The sequence below is a fragment of the Tupaia chinensis genome, unplaced genomic scaffold (genome assembly GCF_000334495.1).
Source record: "Tupaia chinensis unplaced genomic scaffold, TupChi_1.0 Scaffold000250_1, whole genome shotgun sequence".
Taxonomy (NCBI): Eukaryota; Metazoa; Chordata; class Mammalia; order Scandentia; family Tupaiidae; genus Tupaia; species Tupaia belangeri.
In genome coordinates this window covers 1842169-1862658 of record NW_006159730.1, presented here as the reverse complement: position 1 = coordinate 1862658, position 20490 = coordinate 1842169, and the positions used below count along the sequence as shown (strand labels likewise).

At 39.4% G+C, this 20490-nt stretch overlaps 1 protein-coding gene across 2 annotated transcripts in view; it reads left to right on the top strand.

The window, feature by feature from the left end:
* Positions 1 to 14609, top strand: part of DDX21 (DExD-box helicase 21) — a 29266-nt gene extending 14657 nt beyond the window's left edge. For both annotated transcript variants that reach the window (XM_006148934.3, XM_014587971.2), the window contains 8 exons: positions 268 to 417; positions 940 to 1101; positions 4682 to 4801; positions 5925 to 5998; positions 8548 to 8707; positions 10145 to 10279; positions 12799 to 12843; positions 13700 to 14609. In XM_006148934.3, the coding sequence (XP_006148996.1) occupies positions 268 to 417; positions 940 to 1101; positions 4682 to 4801; positions 5925 to 5998; positions 8548 to 8707; positions 10145 to 10279; positions 12799 to 12843; positions 13700 to 13939 (1086 nt within the window). In that variant the 3' untranslated portion in view covers positions 13940 to 14609. The remainder of the gene's footprint in view (positions 1 to 267; positions 418 to 939; positions 1102 to 4681; positions 4802 to 5924; positions 5999 to 8547; positions 8708 to 10144; positions 10280 to 12798; positions 12844 to 13699) is intronic.
* The last annotated feature ends 5881 nt before the right edge of the window (positions 14610 to 20490 follow it).

The window sequence follows — 20490 nt, the reverse complement described above, 5'->3', positions numbered from 1 at the left end:
CCTACATTTTCCTGGTTAGATCAGAAAATAAAGAATGCAGATACTCTTTGGAGAAAGGGCAGAGGCATTTTGCTCTTTTGCTTTAATGGTTATTTAGGGTTTTATTTATGTCCATTTTCTGAAGGCAATGGTATCAGCTTGTAGCTCTATCGGGCTTGAGCACTTTCATCCACTATCTAGACATTATTATCCTGCTTGTGTTGAAAAGTTGATTTCAGGTACCAGGAAAACGTCCTTAGAGATGTGTTTTTCTTCCTCTTTCATAAGCATCTGGCTATCAAGTGCCATTGGACTCAGAGGGCAGCGGTTATTGGGGATGTGATCCGAGTGTACAGTGGCCATCAAGGGCGTACCATCATCTTCTGTGAAACCAAGAAAGAGGCCCAGGAGCTCTCGCAGAACACTTCTATAAAGCAGGTTTGTTCTTGTGCCTGCGGAACTGGGAATATCAACAAATCTTCACCTTGGGCATATCTGCTCTAGGACTGTTTTTCACTCATCCAATAACTTCCACTTTAAATTCAGTTAGAAATGCAAGGAAACCTCTTTGAATAAATGGTCAAAGTTAATACATGTTAGAGCACACATGTTCTGTTAGTCTCATCATACAGATAAGGGAAGGGTCGATTAAACCTAAAGGTGACTTAAATACATCAGTCTTAAGGAAAGGGTTGTGTGAACTGCAAATTTAGTACATTTGATCATTCTTATTTGAAGCCTCAATCTTACTACGTATATTATGTATAGTTGGATACAGTTGATACAGTGACTGGGGATTTAAAAATAAATTTGAAGTTGTTTAATTAAGCCACATTTCCCCTTCATAATATTTTTAGCATGATTGCCAAAACAGATTTCTTTTACAGGCCTAATGGATGATGAAAAATGTACCTGTATTATTAGATCTAGTATTCTTAGGCCACTGTTATTCTTTGGCAGGATGCCCAGTCACTACATGGAGACATTCCACAGAAACAGAGAGAAATCACGCTGAAAGGTTTTAGAAATGGTAATTTTGGAGTTTTGGTGGCAACTAATGTTGCTGCACGTGGACTAGACATCCCTGAGGTTGATTTGGTTGTACAATGCTCTCCACCAAAGGTATGTGCTTTTATTTTATTTTTATTTTTGGAGGGGTATTAAAACAGATTGGAAATTGTTATTTCTTTGCATGTGATTACTAATTGCTATCTCTTGAGTGCTAGGATACTAAAAGTGATTTTTAAAACCTGTTATAAGGCCCTCCCCTGAGAGCTAACTGTTGAATGGAAGTGCCAGAATTAGAAAGGATGGCTTATGGTTAGAGAATAGTCCTGGAAGACTTTATGGAGTTAGCACAATTTTCAATAGGATCACGGAGATGGGAAGAAGGACTTACATGGAGTCAGGAGTTGTATGGATAAATGCACAGGTTAGAGCACAGGGGAGGGAAGGAGCCTGTAATTAACAGCCTCTGTAGTTGGAGCTGCTTAGGTTTTAAATTATGGGTCCTTTTTTTTTTTTTTTTAAGAGATTTTTGCTATAGGGCACATGTACTTGCTGTTGAGAAGGAAAGACAGAAACTGAGAAATCATCTCTCAGGGGCTGGCCATTGCCACAGTCTCTTCTCCTCCAGCCTCCTCTTAGGATTTTGGGCACACATTCCTGGTGTGAGTTTTATGTTTTTTAAAGCCACCGGGTCCAGGAATCAAACCATGGTTGACTATGTGAGAGTCCAGCGACGTAACCATTTTACCATCTGCTGGTCCTGAGTTATGGGTAAGGGGCTGTGAAGCATACTTTATGTGGTGTGGAAAGCACTTCATCTAAATAAAGGTTGGTGTAAAGAAGCCTGTTCCAATCACTTTCAGTATGAAGACTACATAACCTCCCTACAAGCTGGTGAATGCATTCATATATTTTTTTAATAATTTATTCATTCCTTTATTTTTTAATTTGACCAGAGAGTGAGTGAGGGAGAGAGGAAGTGAGAAAGCAAGCCGCCTGATTCAGGACTCGAACCCTGGTTGGCCATGTGGGAGTGTCTAGCGCCTTAACCACCACACTACCTACTGGTCCCATGCATTCTTATATTTTTTTTAATATTTTTATTTAGTTTTATTTATTGTTGTTTTTAACTTGACCAGATAAACACAGAGAGGGAGAGAGGAAAAGTGAGAAAGCAAGCTGTCAGGTCCAGGACTTGAACCATGGTCAGCATGTAGGAGTCCAGCCCCTTAATCACCATGTGACCTGCCGGATCCAGCAAATACACATTTTTTTGCTTTTAAATTTATTCATTCGTTTTAATATGACCAAAGAGGGACAGAGTGAGAGAGAAAGGGAAAGTGAGAAAGCAAACCGCCAGGTCCAAGATTCAAACCATGGTCAGCTATGTGGGAATCTAGTACCCTTAACCACTGTACCACCTCCTGGCCTTCCAAAAGTTTGCTTATGGGCGAACAGTGGCATGGTTATTAGCGGGGCCGGGTGCCGTGGCCTGCACAGCTGTATGTGCTCCTCAGTGGAAGTGGCTATGGATTGGAAACAGGCACACAAGTAGATAAAAGCAGGGATCAGGTGGCCTAGAGCTGTTCCCAGGTTTATTCTATAGGGCAAAAAAGGGGAGGGAGGGAGGGACCAGTAGTTGGCATAATGGCTATATTGCTGGACTCCGTGTAGGTGACGGCGGTTTGAGTCTCCGACCCTGTGGCTTAAACTCACTCCGGGCATGTGTGCATGCGTGCCCGCCCAAGATCCCGAGAGGAGAATGGAGGAGAAGGGATTGCAGTTTGGCTATCCCCCCCGGGGAGTGATTTCTTGCTTTCTGTCTTTCTCTCTTTCTTTCTGGCTAGCGCACGCGCCCTGTAGCAAAAACCTCTCCATAAAAGGGGAAGGAGGGAGAAGCAGAATGCAAAACCAGTTTTCTGATGTTATGGACTGAAGATGTGGACCCTCTGGAGTCTTGTGACTTTCTCTTATCTTTCTGGGCCTTCTGTGGCTAACAGGGTTTTATTTTATACAACACTGCCCTGCTGTGTTGACACACGGAGGATATTCTCGTTAAAAGCTTTTGGTAGCCCTGCAGTGTCAACACAAGAACCGTGTTTCTGCTTGTGTTTAAAGGTCACTTTTGTGTTGCTCAGATCTTGCCATTCCTTACAGCTGGGTTCCACACAGCCTACCATGTAGTTCAAATCCAGAACCAAGCAGCTTGTAAAACACCTTAGGTGGGGCCTGCACGTGGCGTGGTGGTTAAGGTGCTGGACACTACCATGTGGCCAACTGGTTCAAGTTCTACACCTGGTGGCTTTCTTACTTTGTCTCTCAATCTCTGTCTCTCTCTCACCAAAAATTAAAATAAACGAATGAATTAAAAATTAAAAACCATAGGAATGTGCATGTGTGTGTGCGCCCAGAATCCCAAAAAGAGGGAGAAATGGAGAAGAAACTGTAGTATGACCATCCCCTTTGAGGTGGTGGTGTGGTTTGGGGAAGTGCCTTCTCACTTTCTCTTTCTATCTCTCTCTCTCTCTCTGGAGAGTACATGTACCCTCTGGCAAATTAGGAGAAAAAGGAAAGAAAAAGGGTTGCATATAGTGAATGAAAGAATTCCTGATGACCATGAATTCACCAGTTGTTAAAAAGGAAGTCCTGTAAGTGCGAGACTAGACATTATTTTAGGAGTGAGTCTGTAGGCTTATTTAGGATGGGCCATTAGCTGCATGTTGATTACTTGAAACATAGTTCATCTGAATCGACATGTACTTTTAAGTGCAAAATACACACTGGATTTAAATGTAAAATTTTAAATTATATATTTTGGATTTTGAGGATATAAAATAATCTTTTTGATAACTTGTTTTATACAGAAAACATTTTGAAATAATAAATTATAGATAACTAAAATTAGTTCACCCCTATATTTAAATTCTTAGTGTGGCTACTAGAAAGTTAAAAGTAAAAATTGAAATTACATATTTGCTTTTATTGGATAAGCTACTGTTTAAACAATGTTTAAATTAATGTTCTAATCTGTTATGGGACCAGCAGGTGGCGTGGTGGTTAAGGCGCTGGACACTCCCATATGGCCGACCAGGGTTCAAGTCCTGAATCTGGTGGCTTGCTTTCTCACTTCCTCTCTCTGTCAGTCTCACCCTCTGTCTCTGGTCAAACTAAAAATAATAATAATAATAAATAAATAAAATAAAATAAATAATTATTAAAAATTAATGTTCTAATCTGTTACAAATTAGCCTGCAGAATAAGGGAAATTCTAGAGGTGTTTTTGTTTTTTGTTTTTTGGTTTTTTTGGAGAAGTTTTTGCTATAGGGTACGTGCGCTTGCCAGAGAGAGAGACAGAAAGCAAGAAATCACCTCCCGGGGGGGATGTTCATGCCGCAATCCCTTCTCCTCCATTCTCTTCTCGGGATCTTGGGCACGGATGCACATGCGCCCAGCATGAGTTTAAGCCACTGGTTCTGGGACTCGAACCATGGTTGACTACATGGGAGTTCAGCAACATAGCCATTACGCTGTTGGTCCCAAGGAAATTTTAGAGGTTTTTAACATTGTCACTAATTTAGGTCGAAGTGCTAAGAGACCTTCCTTTATTCTCCTAGGTACATAAACACTTACTGTGCATAGGCTGCTCATGTCTCTGTTGTCGTCAGTGTCACTCCTGTGTTTCTTATTTCAATAGGATGTAGAGTCCTACATTCATCGCTCTGGAAGAACCGGTAGAGCTGGAAGGACAGGGGTTTGCATCTGCTTTTATCAACACAAGGAAGAATATCAGTTAGCACTAGTGGAGCAAAAAGCGGTAAAACTGTTAATGTTTTCTTAACTTTCATTCAATAGTTGTTCTAAAGTCAGTCTTTAGTTTCTTTTTTCAATTTTCATTATCTTTAAATTAATATTTTTATTTCCAGCATGTAGTCATGATTGAAACGTGTTAGATACATATTGCTTTAAATACTGTCTTATGATGTAAGGGCTGTTTTTAAATAACTGCATTTAAAAATGGTGGTTTTGTTTTTATGTTTAAAAGGCAATTTTCAGACAGTGATAACAGGAATACATCAGAAATATCTAAGCAAAGATTCAAGTGTTAGAGAAATTGCTCAGAAACCAAAAGGATGAAGAAAGCCCAGCTGTGGTGGCACAGACAGTAAGGCTACTAGTGCCTAGTGCTGGGGGGCCTGTAGGAAGGCTCTGGATTCGTGTTCCAGGTCTACCTGAATGCATCAGGCATGCTGTTGATCTTGACTGGCTGCAGGGCTTAGGGGAGAATTGTGAAGAGCCTGCAAAGGGTGAAGAAAATAAACTTTTTTTAATAAAAGGCGGGGAGACACTGGTTTTCCTTATAGGTGAATTTATACTTAAATAGATAATATCTACTTCAGCAGATTGTACTTAGTAAGTTTACAAAGAAGAGAGCATAGTGATGGTGGGGAGAGGGGTTAAGGGGTTGAGGACTTTACAGTGGAGAAACCAGCAGACCACCCAGCCCAGGTGATCATGGTTCATATCATCAGTGAGAAGCACATGCCCCTGATAAGATGTGGTGAGATATTACTCACCTCTGGTTTTCTTCCCCCAAACTTGTAACCCCAGTACAAGTGTGAGAAAAATATCATACAGCCTCAAATTCAGAGATACTGTACAGTGTCCAGCCAGCACTTCTTAACTGTCAATGTCCTGAAAAAATAAGAGAACACAAATACAGAGTAAAGTCAGAGTTAATAGTAAATAATTTTTCCTGTCAGTAGATGTGCATACTACTACAGGAACTCTACTGTCTTTATAACTTTTCTGTGACTAAAAAATCCTTTCTAATGTGATAAATGCATTTCATAAATATTTAAAAATTAAAGGTCTGCTGATCTTGATGGGAATAATTGATAGTCACCTTGTACATTAAACTGTGATTCATTTTCTTGTAGGGAATTAAATTTAAGCGAATAGGTGTTCCTTCTGCAACAGAAATAATAAAAGCTTCCAGCAAAGATGCAATTAGGTATGTTCCCGCCCACTGCTGGGGTCCGTTTCAGTGCTTTCTGCTGATAAATACTGCAAATTTTTGTGCCATTATGAAATATGACCTTTACAGTTTTATTTTCTTTATTGCTTGTTATAAAAACATTCAAACTGTGCTGAACGTAATTTTTCAAAGTAAATATCCTCATTTCTGCCTAATTCTGTTCTCCTGGGTAGACCACTAAAACAGTTTGGTTTGTCTTGGACATCATAGGAAAATGATCTTAGATATGGTGTGATTTTTTTTTTTTTAGGATCACAGGTTACATTCTAAATCTTTGTTAATCCAGTTTTCTACCTGGTAGAATTGATAGTCAGTTTTTTTTTTTTTTTTTTTTTTTAAGTTTTGCTTTAGGACACATGTGCTTGGTAGAGTGTGGGGTAGTTGAACACACTGCTTTGTCTCCACTCTCCTCTTGAGATTTGGGCACCTACACACACTTAGCTGGAATGTTTTTCAAGATACTAGATGTAGGATTCAAACTGTGCTGTTTGCCATATGGGATCCAGCCACCTTAGCCACCATGCCACCTGGCTAGCCCAAGAGTCAATTATTTTTTAAGTTATATTAAATGTTTAGCTGGCAAGGATTGCTGTTATGTTGATAAACCACCGTGGCACCTGCTGGCCCCTATCTGAGAATGTTTTTATCCTTTCTTTCCATATTTAAAGATCATTTTGCTGGGTATAGTATTCTTGGTTGAAACTGTTTTTCACTTATCACTTTAAATATATTTTCTCATTCTTTCCTTGCTCACATTGTTTCTGATGAGTGGTCTCAGGTTAGCCTGATTGGATAGCCTTTGTAAGTAACCCAACATTTCTCTCTTGCCAATTTTAGTTATCTTGTCTTTGTCTGTAGATTTGGCCAGTCTTGCTATGATGTACCTTGGGGAAGATCTTCTTGGGTTGATTCTGTTAGGGGTTCTTTGTATTTCTTAGATCTGGATATTTGAATGCCTCTCTAGATCTGGAAAGTTTTCTTCCAAGATTTCATGGCGTAGATTATCAATGCTCTTAACTAGTTTCCTCACCTTCTGGGATACCAGTTATCTGGATGTTTGGGCCCTTAATGCTCTCTAGTATTTCTTGTACAGTGTTCTCTTTTGGGGGGGTTATTTTTTCAGTTATTATTATTTTTTTTTTTTGGTCTTCTTTCTGGATCAGAGATTTTGCCTTCAACATCTGAGATTTGAACTTCTGCATGGACTAATCTGCTTTTAATACTTTCAAGTGAGGTTTTGCTTTCCTGAATGGCAACCTTCATCTCTAATAGCTCCATTTGATTCTTTTTTTATGGTGTGTATTTCCTCTTTCAGATCATGGAAGAACTTCAACACCTCCTGGAACTCTTTGTCTCTTTTCTCCTGCATCTTCTGGAGTTCATTATCTCTCAATTCTTGCATCTCATCTAGTTTTGTCATTATGAATATTCCGAATTCTCTATCAGACATTTCCACGAGTTCTACTGTACTGTCTGGATGAGGAGGGATTGTTCTTTACCCTTAGGAGAGAGATATTTTCTTGGTTTCTCATGTTTCTTAGGCCTCTGTGGTGGTTTCTGGTCATTCTGTGACAAAATCTCTCCTCCACTTGTGTGCATATTTCGGGAATCTAGAAGATGGACTTTAGGGCATAGCTTCCCATGCCTGGATGCTTTCTTAGCCACTTGGTCTGGGACTTATACTGCATGGTCAGCCATGTGGGCTTCTGCTCCCTGAACTATACTAGGCCATGGTGATCCCGGACCCAGTGGCTTCAAACCCACACTAGGCATTTGTGCCTAAAATCCCTATAGGTAAATGGAAGAGAAGGGTTTGTGGTATGGCCATACCCCTTGGCAGCAGCGGGGGATGATTTATTGCTTTTTGTCTCTCTGGCGAGTGCACTCACCCTATAACAAAAATAAAATCTCTATTTCAAAAAGAAGTAATACAGTTTTTCTGAAAGATACTCAGTATTATTTATTATTACTTTTATTTTTAAAAATTATTCTATTTAACTTTTTTAAAATTTATTTACTTATTTTCATTTTGACCAGAGTGTTACAGGGCAAGAGAGAGAGAGAAAAAGTGAGAAAGCAAGCTGGCCAGTCTGAAATTCGAACCTCAGTAGGCCATATGGGTGTCCAGTGTCATTAACCACCATGCCATCTGCTCGCCCCTTATCATTACTTTTAATGGCAGTATAGCCTTTCATTGCATGCTTTGTGGTTTATGGAAGTAGTCTATATTGATACATATTTTAAATTATAATTTCTGTCTTAGAAATCCTGTAGTATACACTGTTTCCTTGGGGTAAACTTTATGTTTGGGCATTGGTGCTAATTAAGAATTAGCTACAAAGTAATGGATTTAATACTACAGAAATGTGATCATTGACATTTTATCCCAAAGATGTGTTAACATATGTGGCAGATTTGGCTTTGAAAGCTTCTGATGTATCTTGAAGCACTATTGTCTTAGAAGAAAGATTTGTTCACGTCTGCTGTCTTTATTCCTAACAAACAGTTCTCTCCATCTGACATAGGCTTCTGGATTCTGTGCCTCCCACTGCCATTAGTCACTTCAAGCAGTCAGCCGAGAAGCTGATTGAGGAGAAGGGGGCCGTAGAAGCTCTGGCAGCAGCACTGGCCCATATTTCAGGTGCCACGTCAGTAGACCAGCGCTCGTTGATCAACTCAAATGTGGTAAGGTTCCTGGTCATATGTCTAATGTTGAAGTTGTGTGTGAGCATGTGTATAAACAGAATTCATAGAGGCAGAAAACATAAGTGGTTGCCAGAAGCTGGAGGAGGGAAGGGGCAGCAGTGGCTACTAATGAGTACAGGGTTTCATTTTAGAGTGATGAGATGTTCTAGATACAGTGTTGATAACTACGAACTTTATGGATAGGCTAAAAAAAAAATGTGAATTACACATGTTAAAATAGTGGATTTTATGGTGCGTGAATTATTTATATTTTTCTTTAAAAAAAAAAAAAAAAAACTGAGGCCAGCCTATGGCCTAGTGTTTAAGGTGGCTAGATCCCACATGGCTAACCACATGCATTAGACCTGGCAGCTTGTAATACACAGGTGTGTCCGCATGTATGTCCAAAATCCTGAAATGATGGAGAAATGCAAAGTGACTGTGCCCATTGTGGGGGTACTTTTTTATCTTTTTTTTTCCTCTCTGTACCCTTCTGACAAGCACATGTGCCCTCTGGGGTGGGGGGAGGGGACTATACATTGGGTAGTTGTAAAGTCATAATGTATTTTAAAATTTTTTTTAAGTTTTTATTATTTATAATTATTTTATTTTACTTTGACCAGAGAGAGACACAGAGAGAGAGAGGGAGAAAGTGAGAAAGCAAGCCACCAGGTCCAGAACTCGAACCACGGTTGGCCATGTAGGAGTGTCCAGCACCTTAACCACCATACCACCTGCTGGTCCCAGCATTTTTTTTTTTTTAAGAGAGTATTGCCTTAGGGCACATGTGCTTGACCGAAAGACAGACAGTGAGAAGGAAATTGAGAAATCATCCTTCCCAGGGGGATGGTTACACTGTAATTGCTTCTCCTCCCAGGATCTTAGGCATGCATGCACATGTCTCTCATCTTTGTTTCAAGCCGTGAGGTCTGGGATTTGAACCGGGGTTGGCCATGTGAGAGTCCAGCAACGTAACTGCTACATTATCTGCTGGCACCATCATGCAGTTTTGCATGAAAAATACGTCCAATATCCTGATATATGCACATTAATGTACATAATGTATTTAACTGGCACACCTCAAAACTTTAGAAGGTGTATACTTTCATTTTCCTTTCCTTATAATGGAATTTTTAGTGAGAGAATTATAGATTCACATAGTTGTAAGAAATAATAAAGAGTTCATGGTATACTCTGCTTAGATTCCCTGGTGGTGATACTTTGGGAAAGTAATACCAAGTTAATGACATTAATAGAGTCCACCAACCTTACTCGGAGTTTTCTGATTTTACTTGAACTAACTGTGTGTGTGTGTGTGTGTGTGTGTGTGTGTGTGGTATACGCTTTTAGGAAGAGCTTTTTCAGAAATATTGCAGATGTTTATATTTTAGGTTAGTTTTCAAGACTTTATAATTTTTGTTCTCCTTTTCGCATAAGGGTTTTGTGACTATGATCTTGCGGTGTTCAATCGAAATGCCAAACATTAGTTATGCTTGGAAAGAACTTAAGGAGCAGCTGGGTGAGGATGTTGATTCCAAAGTGAAGGGAATGGTCTTTCTCAAAGGAAAGCTGGTAAGTCTTGGGCCTCTGCTATTACCTCACTTTAAGTAGCTTTACATGAGCGAGACAACAGTATAATGGCTTCTCCCTGTTCTCTGGGATGCTGCATCTTTTCACTCCATGGTCTTTCCTGGGCAGTCTCACTCATGGTGGCTCTTAGTGGCCACCAGTAGACTGACACTGCATCTATGTATCGCCTGAACCATTCTGTATACAACACCAGAACTGAAGATCCACCTGCTTCTTTGAGATCTCTACCCAACTATCTATTAAATAACTTACTCAGAATCTTGAATTTAAGTTTCAGATTTAAAATTTTACTTCCCAAACCTTGCATTTGTCTGCCTGAATCAGGCTTTCAGTTAATAGCATAGATTAGCACAGTTGTTCCCAAACATTTTGATCTCATGACCCTTTATATTCTTAACAAATGTTGGGGACACTGAAAAGCTTTCGTTTGTATGACTTTTATTTACTGATAATTTTCTGTATTAGAAATTAAAACAGGAACTCTAAAATAGTAACATGCTCCATCAGCCATCAGAGCAACATTACCACAAGTCACATAGTGTTTGGGAAATTCCACTATACCCTTGTGGGAAAATGAGAATAAAAATGCCAGATAATGTCTAAATGTTATGAAAATAGTTTTGAATGCAAGAAATCCTGAAAGAGCTCAGGATTCTGGGAGTTCATTTACTACACTTGGACAAATTAAGACTAGTGAACCCAGTCAGGTTATCTTCATTTCATCTCATCTCATCGCACGTCTCACTGTGTTGTTGAACTTCCTTAAGCAGCCCCAGATAACTTACGGAGTAAAGTCCCAACCCATTCATACAGAGGATAAGATTCTTCCTGGCTAGCTCCCTACCCCTTCACCAGCTTCATGTCTGCCTTACCACCTCCAAAAACTCGTACTCTGGCAATACCAAGTACCCTATACTTACCTTCTTACTAAGTGTATGCTGAACCTACTGCATGTATTATTTTTTTTTCTCTCCAGTGTCCTTTATGACTTTGGTTAGCCTTAAATTTCCCTATGAAGTTATCCCTGGCCTTAGCAGCCAATTATGTCTATCTTAACTCTTTACAGCAGAGTTCTTAAGACATACATTCATTCAGGTAAATTTTACTTTGATATGATTGTTTACTAACTATGAGCCTCAAGAACAACATGACTTACTTAAGGGCAAAAATCTGTTTTCTAGTAATGGGTATGCCCCAATGAATGTCTGATATAAACTCAAATATTTGGTTAATAAGGAGATGAAGATTCCATAATTGGCAAAATCCACCAGCACCCAGTGATACCCGTATTATAGTTGGGGGAGTTATTGGGTAGAAGGTATGTTCCTGGTAAAATTTCACAGTGAAAGACGGCGAGGAGAGGAGTGCCTGTGTCCATTACAGGTTGGTGCTGCAGTAGGCTTCCTTAACTGGAGAGGATGGCACTTATTACCGAACCCTTGTGTCCTCTGAGTGACTTATTTTTCCTTTCCTTTCTTTCTTTCCTTTTTTTTTTTTTACATGTTCTTTCACAGGAGACTAAATTATGAAAAAATAGAAGATAATTTCCTTCCCTGATTTTAATTAGGTCATCCTGATTAGTTGGTGGGGCCTTTCTGATGGAAAGCAGTATGTTGTAATGGTTTTAGGCCATAGTTCAGAGCAGTACAGCCCAGATCTTAAATACCTGCTGCATTTACCAGCTGTGTAACCTCAGATAAGTCAGCTAGCATTTCAAGCCTCTGTTTTCTCAGCTATAAAATGTAGTTAGCTACTTGTCAGTTAGTATGGCATAGTAGGAATATTTCTGTAGACAGGAAGTTCTAAATTATTTGTAGGGTTTTTTTTGTTTTGTTTTTGTTTTTTAGTTTTTTTGTTGTTGTTATATCTATGCTCACCAGAGACATCCCATACATAGGTGGGGTGGCCACCCAACCATCCCTTCTCTTGGGGTTTTGGGCATGTACACACACATGTTCAGCATGAGTTCAAGCCACTGGGTCCAAGACTCAAACCATGATCAGCTATGTGAGAGCCCAGTGCCTTTAATTACCACACCACTTGCTTGTCCCTATTTGCAGTCCTTTTTAAAAATACTCCTCAGCAGGACCAGCAGATGGCTTAATGGTTATTTCACTGGACTCCCATGTAGTGTACTGCGGTTCGAATCCCAAACCTGGCTTAAAACTAATGCCAAGCACATGTGTATGTGTTTCCAAGATCCTGAAAGGAGAATGGAGGAGAAGGAGTTGTGGTGTTGCCATTCCCTCCCAGGGACTGATTTCTTGCTTTCTGTCTGTCTCTGGCAAGCACGTGTGCCCTATAGCAAAAATCTCTTAAAATATTCCTTGGCTTTCTCTGATGTACTTTTGGGAACCGTGATGTGTTGATTTTTGTCTAAAGTTTATCTGAACTTAATACCTGGTGTGGGTTCCCCCCATAATACCTTGTATCCTCTGGGTTATTATTTAATGGGCTCTGGTTGGATTAACATTCATTTGTTTTGATGCTTTGGTTTCCAGGGTGTTTGCTTTGATGTCCCTACTGCAGCAGTAACAGAAATACAGGTATTTTTTCCTCTTGGACTTTAAAATTAAGCCTTAATTGTAAAATGTTCATTATAAGATATGAAATAGAATGGGGGGACTAGCAGTTAGCGTAATGGCTATGTCACTGGACTCCCATGTAGTCGACCGCAGTTCACGTCCCAGACCTGGTGGCTTAAAACTCACGCCGGGCGCGTGTGCATGCATGCCCAAGATCCCGAGAGGAGAAAGGAGGAGAAGGGATTGCCGCATGACCATCCCCCCTGGGGGGTGATTTCTCGCTTTCTATCTGTCTCTCTCTGTCTTTCTGGCGAATGTATGTACCCTATAGCAAAAACCTCTCCAAAAAAAAAGAAATAGAATGGGAAACAATAGATTTAACCCCCTCACCGAAAGACAGTTAAGAATTAAATCTTCCTGTTTTTTTCCTCCCAGTTTTTTCATTCTGATTTTATGTATCTGTGTGGTGGATATTTTTTGTTTTGTTGCTGCTGTTGTTTAATTTGCCACAGAGCCCATGTGCTCACTGGAAGGGAAGGTAAAGAAGCCCCTCCTACTCCTGTAGGGTATGGTCTAACCACAATCTCTTCTCTGTTTATCCTGCTCTTGGAATTTTGGGCACACACTTGTGCCTGGTATATATGTCAGACCACCAGGTCTGGGACTTGAACCCCTAGTTCTTCATGTAGGATCCATTTGCCTAAACCACCACAGCCCCAGGTTGGCCTGATCAGCCACCTTTTAAGCATTTTAATCATTAACCTGATTTTTTCTTTGGAGGAATAGCAAAAGTGTTTTTCTTATGACATTTTAGACCAAATTTAGTAAAATAAATAAATAAATAAAATAAAATAAAAACAAAACCTTCTCTTAACAGGAGAAATGGCATGATTCAAGACGCTGGCAACTCTCTGTGGCCACAGAACAACCAGAGATGGAAGGACCCCGGGAAGGACCTCGAGGCTTCAGGGGTCAACGTGAAGGAAACAGAAACTTCAGGGGTCAGCGTGAAGGAAACAGAAACTTCAGGGGACAGCGATCAGGAGGTGGCAACAGAAATAACAGATTCCAAAACAAAGGCCAAAAACGGAGTTTTAATAAAGCATTTGGTAAATAATTAGAAGTAGAGGATTTATATGGCAAAAATAGAACTATATTTGGCCACTTGGAACTGGACAGTATTTTTCATACAAAGTTAAAATAGGCTCATCATGTTCCTTTTTGACCACTTGCCCAGTCCCCCTCTCTTCCATAGAGACAAACTTCTAAATAATTTCATCTCACCATTTTTGTAACTTTATTGCCATTTCTGCATTGGGTTTTTCTTTGAAAAAGTATATGAATTTATTTTTATTCTAATGCTTAATCTGTAAATTATAAAATTAAGCATGTATCTATCTGCCCTATACAGTTGACCTTTGAACAACAAGGGTTTGAACTGCTTGGGCCCACTTATGTGGATTTTTAAAAATAAATACTGTAAATGTATTTTCTTTATGGTTTTCTTAATATCTTCTCTAGCTGTATTGTAAGAATATAGTATATAACATAAAATATGTGTTAATTGACCGTTTGTGTTAATGGTAAGTCTTCCTGTGAACATTAAGCTATTAGTAGTTGAGTTTTTGGAGTCAAAAGTTAAATGTGGATTTTTGACTGTTTGAAGAGTTGGCATCCCAGCCCCCCTGCTCAAGGGTCATTTGTACTTTGTAACTTGATTTGTCTTTATTCTTAAACATGTCTCTTAATAGTATATTTCTCCAAAGTAAATACCTAACGGAATGCCACAATGTCTTGAGGACCTACTTTTGCCTTTGAAAGTCAAGTCTTCTCTAATTGGCATTCCTCAGCCACCTGCCGTTTATTCATATGGTCCCACAACATGTCATCTGGGGATCAATACAAGCAAGCAAGCAATGTTTTAAAACAAGATTTCAGACTTAGCTGAGTTATAATACAGTTTCTATCAGTGTATGCTCTAGAATTGGAGGATGTAATTTGATACAGATTTGATTATGTGCATTGTGAAATATTTTTTAACTTCCCATTATAAGGTGCTTCTTGCTTCTGTGAATTCTTTACAAATAGTACATACAGAAGTGCATTTTAGGGAACCAGCAGTTAGCGTAATGGCTATGTCACTGGACTCCCACGTAGTCGACCACGGTTCACGTCCCGGACCTGGTGGCTTAAAACTCATGTCGGGCGCGTGTGCGTGCATGCCCAAGATCCCGAGAGGAGAATGGAGGAGAAGGGATTGCGGCGTGACCATCCCCCCTGGGGGGTGACTTCTCGCTTTCTATCTCTATGGTCTCTCTCTTTCTGGCTGGCGAGTGCACACGCCCTATAGCGAAAAACCTCTCCAAAAAAAAAAAAAAAAAGTGCATTTTAATAGGAAGCCAGTGTCTTTAAGGAATTCCAAATGTACTAAGATGGCTCCACAGCTTTCTTTTTAGGTAAGGAGGCTAGATAAATGATTCTTAAAGGGTATATAATCTACTTCTTCCTATTGGAAGATTAACATTATTTACTAAGAAGAGGGAATTAAACTAGGAGGGGGCATGAGTACATTTCTTGAGTATTTTTCACGTACTAGAAGGAAACATTCATAATTGTGGAAAGCAAAGAGAGTAAGTGAAATTGTACAATAATTTCACCATTCTTTGAATGGTGAAAACTTGATTATTGCTGTTTCTAGGTGTTAACTTTTAGATGGCAAAATGGGATTGTTTAGGTAGATCGATCCCGTTTAGTTTCACTGTGGCCTAGTTCCTAAAACCATAGTGTAGGATCTATTTCTGTTAAGTTGCTTTTCTGTTACAGGTTTTATCTACTTAGGAACAGGTTTTAAGACAAACTGTATAGCTGTTTTAAGTTGCTGCGAGGGAACTTATAGTCCTGGGCCACCTAAGTCTCTGCTTGAGTTCTCAGATGTATCTCTGGGAAATATTCTGCATAGCACAGGAGCTAAGGAATGGCATTGTCTTCTTGCCTTACCTTCTAGAAATTCTGTACTAAGAATTTCAGAACAGATTGGGAAATTTTTAAAATAAGTGATCTGTCTTGTTTCATTTAGTTACTCTGAACAACTGATATCTTCTTAGGCCCTGGTTTCTCTCTATCCAGTCTTTGTATCCAGTTGCCTCTTACTGAGCACCTTGTAGTAAAGGGCTGCAATAGTGGTTCATCCCATGATCCTTGAGGCTACATCTTTTTTCTACCTGAACTTTAGTTCCGTCTTTGGCACCTGACTAGATATTTCTTGCCCACTATGCTCAGACTTTCCTTGGTTTTAATTCCTTGATCCACTTGTCAGTTTTCATCACTTTACCTGTCTGTACTCCTCCTGGCTTCCCATCAGGCCACAGAGAATTAGGGGAAGGTGTTTGATGATAGTACACATGTGCCCTGTAGTTATAATTTATTAGATTCTGTTATTTTCCAAATACTGGGCATACTTTAATAACACCGAAGCATTTCATTCATGATTTAGATAGAAACAAGTACTTTATCAAGCAGTTAAAAAGGATGTATTTCTATCCTTTCAAATGGAACAGCTAAAATGAACTGAATTATGAATTAGCCTAAAGAAAAATAATCAGGCATAAATCAAGAGTAAGAATTAAAATAATAGGAATTTTACTTGATAAAGCTTCATTTAAAAACAAAACAAAACATGGCGTGGGCCAGTGGTAGTGTGGTGGTTAATGCAGCTGGATCCCACAGTTTGTGCTGACTGCACAGTTTGAGTCCTGGACCCAGTGGCCTGAGAAACATGCCAGGTACATGTGCATGTATACCAAAAAACCCCAAGAGGAAGAAGAAATGGAGGAGAAGGGATTGCTGTGTAACCATCCACCACGGGAGGAATTTTCCCACTTCCTCCATCTCTCTCCCGTGAGCACATGCACCCTCTGGCTAATTTAAAAAAAGAAAGGCATGGCTGTTTGAATAAATGAAGCTAATATTTCTCCTTGATCCCACAATCCAAATATTTATATTGTATAATTTAACTACTGTTTGTTTTAGACAGAATTATTGGGCTAGCTTGGGAAATAATAACATTTTTACTGTTTTCTACAGAGAAAAATATTTTCTAATATGCATATCAGACACCTCAATGAGCTTTTAAATTACAACCCATTTTTAAGTTGACTATCTGCAGCAGTTCCTCTACAGTTGTACATAAAATGTTTTTACTGTAAAATGAGTTGATGTATACAATACTGCTTTGGCTACAATAAAGATATTAGTACTTTATGTTTTTGGTAGCTTTTTGTGTTTTTTTTTTAGAATTTTTTTTATAAAAATAGTAAAAGCTGAGTATAGAACCAGCTGGTGGTGTGGGTAGTTAAGGTAGCTGGATCCCCATAACTGACAGTGCAACTCAAGTTCCAGACCTGACAACTTAAAAAACACCCTGAGTACTACACATGCATGCCCCAAATCTTGAAAGCAGCAGGTGGTATGCTGGTTAAGGTGCTGGACTCCAACACAGCTGCAGCTTGAAAATCATTGGCCATGTGTGCATGCATGCCCAAACTCGTAGGAGGAGAAGGGATTGCAGCGTGTGCCATTCCCCCTAGGAGGTTATTAAAAGAAAAAGTTACTTCATGTCCACCATTTTAGAAGGCAGTTGTCAATATACTCATTTTAAGGCTGAAATTCATTTAGCTTTGTGAATTGCTTCCCCCCCACAACATACTGTGCACGCCTTTCTGTAAGTATGGGCATATAATGACACTTCCGTTGTCTTTATGTTATCTTGTATGGATATACCACAGTATATTTAACCAGGACTCTAGCTGGCCCTGATTTCTAATTTTTCACTATTATAAAGAACCCTAAAATTAATAACCTATAAATCTTACATATTTGTCCTTTGAGGATATGTTTTTATTTAAGTTTGTTATTTATATTTAATCAGAGAGAAAGAAAGAAAGCCACCAAAGAGTCATGTATTTTTCTATGCAAAAGTGCATTATGACTTTACTGATGACCCAATAAATTCTGGTGCAAATTGCTCCCCAAATCAATACCAATTTACATTCCCACTCTATAGTCTATGAGAGACTCTGTTTTCCCTGGAGGCTGGCAGGTGGTGTGGTGGATAAAGGCACTGGATTCTCACATGGCCGACTGCGGTTTGAGTCCCAGACCTGGCAACTTGCTTTTCTTGCTTTCCCTTTCTCACTCTGTTGGGTCAAATTTAAAAATAATAACAAATGGAAATAATTCTTTTTAAAAATCTGTTTTCTCCTATCACTGAAACACTGGGTTTTACAATGCCTTTGTCAATTTGTTAGGAATAAAATTGAAATCGTGTTTTTATTTTTTAAGCATTATTTTATTTAACTATGATTATTATTTTAATATTTCCAGAGAGAGAGAAAGTAAGAAAGCAAGCCTCCAGGCCTGGGATTCAAACCATGGTCAGACAAATGGGAGTCCAGGGCCCTTAACCACGACGCCACCTGCTGACCCCAAAATTGTGTTTTTGTTTGTTTGTTGAGAGATTCTGCCTATAGGGTGTGTACACTTGCTGTAGAGACAGAGAGAAAGTGAAAAATCACCCTCTGGGGGGGTGTCCATGCTACAATCTTCTTCCTCCCCTTAGGGTTTTGGGGATGCATGTACACACACCTAACGTTTTAAGCCACTGGATCCGGGACTTGAATGACAGTTGATTATGTGGGCGTCCAGCAATGTAACCCTTAAGCCATCTGTTGGTCCTGACATTTTGCTTTTTAATATGCATTTTTTAAAAATTATTTATTTAATTTTATTCATTCATTTATTCTAATTTGACCAGAGAGAGAGAGATTAGGAAAGTGAGAAAGCAAGCCACCAGGTCTAGGACTAGAACTGTGGTCAACCATGGAGTGTCCAGTGTTTTAACCACCATGCCACCTGCTGGTCCATTAATATGCATTTTTTTAACCAAGAATTAACATCTCACACTAGTTGTCTGTTAGAAGTAATCCAAAAGTGCATGGAGGGCCAGTGGCGGCGTGGTGGTGAAGGCAGCTGGATCTCACATGGTCAACCCCATGGTTCTAGTCCTGGACCTGTTGGCTTGAGATTTGAGCTAGGCACATGTATGTACATACCCAAAATCCTGAAAGGGGGATGAGAGAGGAGAAAGAATTGCAACATGACCATTCTTCATGGTGGGTGCTTTCTCACTTTCATGCTCTACCTGGTGAGTGCACTTAATCTCTAGCAAATTTAAGAAGAAAGTTCATGGGAAATGCAAATTATGGAAAAACAATATATGTATATTTTTTAAAAAAGGATTTTTGTTATAGGGTGCACATGCTCACCAGAGATAGAGACAGAGGAAAAGTGAGAAATTACTCCCCAGAGGGGATGGACACACAATGATCCCTTCATTCCCCTGGAATTTGGGTCATGCCCACAAATGTGCCCAGTGTTATCTGTTTTTCCCCAAAGAATCATTTTATTTAACTTATATTAATTTGACTAGAGAGGGACAGAGAGAGGTAAGGTGAGAAAGCAAGCTGCCATATCTGGGACTCGAACTGCAATAGGCCACATGGGAGTCCAGTGCCCTTAATGACCATATCACATGCCCGCCTCACCCCCTCAGTGTGATTGTCAGGCCTCCAGGTGTGGAACTCAAATTGTGATTGGCCATGTGGGAGTTCAGCACCTTCACTAAGCCACCTGCTGGCCCCCCTATGCATGGATTTTTAATTTTTATTGGGGGGGAGGCGGGTCACCAAAATGAGCTGTCCTTTAATTCTACTGTCTCCACGAACTTCTTGAAGCTCATCCATATCTTTATCAATTACTATATATATATTTCTTTTTAATTTATTTTAAATTACTATATATTTTCACAGATCAGTTTTTCTTTGGGGATCTGTCTTTTGTTGACAAGTATTCTATTTATTAAAAATAAACATATATCAGATAGCATTTTCTTTTTTTTTTTTTTGAGGCTTTTGCCATAGGGCGCGTGCGCTCGCCAGACAAACAGACAGAAAGCGAGAAATCACCCCCCAGGGGGGATGGCCACGCCACAATCCCTTCTCCATACTCCTCTCGGGATCTTGGGCACACATGCACACATGTCCAGCATGAGTTTTAAGCCACCGGGTCCAGGACGCGAACTGCGGTCAACTACGTGGGAGTCCAGCAACATAGCCATAACGCTAACTGCTGGTCCCGCAGATAGCATTTTCTAAATCTTCACTTGTATTTTAACTGTGTGGCTTTAATATGAAGGTTTTATATTTTTATACAGATGTAACTTTCAGTCTTATCATTTCTGGCTGTCTTAAAATACTTAGTAAAGTATTCCCTACTGCCAAGGTTATAAAAATATTCACCTATATTTTCCTCTAGATTTTTTAAAAAATAATTATTTTATTTACCTTTATTTATTTATTTATTTAAATTTTACCAGAGAGGAACAGAATGAAAGAGAGCAAGAGAGAAAATGAGAAAGCAAGCCGCCAGTGCTAGGTCTCGAACTGTTGTTGGCCATGTGGGGAGGCCAGCACCCGTAACCACCGTGACACCTGCTGGCCCCTAGAATTGTTTTTTAAAAGAATTATTTTATTTAACTTTATTACTTGTTTATTTATTTATATATTTATTTTAATTTGACCAAGAGGGAGAAAAGAGAGGGCGAGAGGGAAA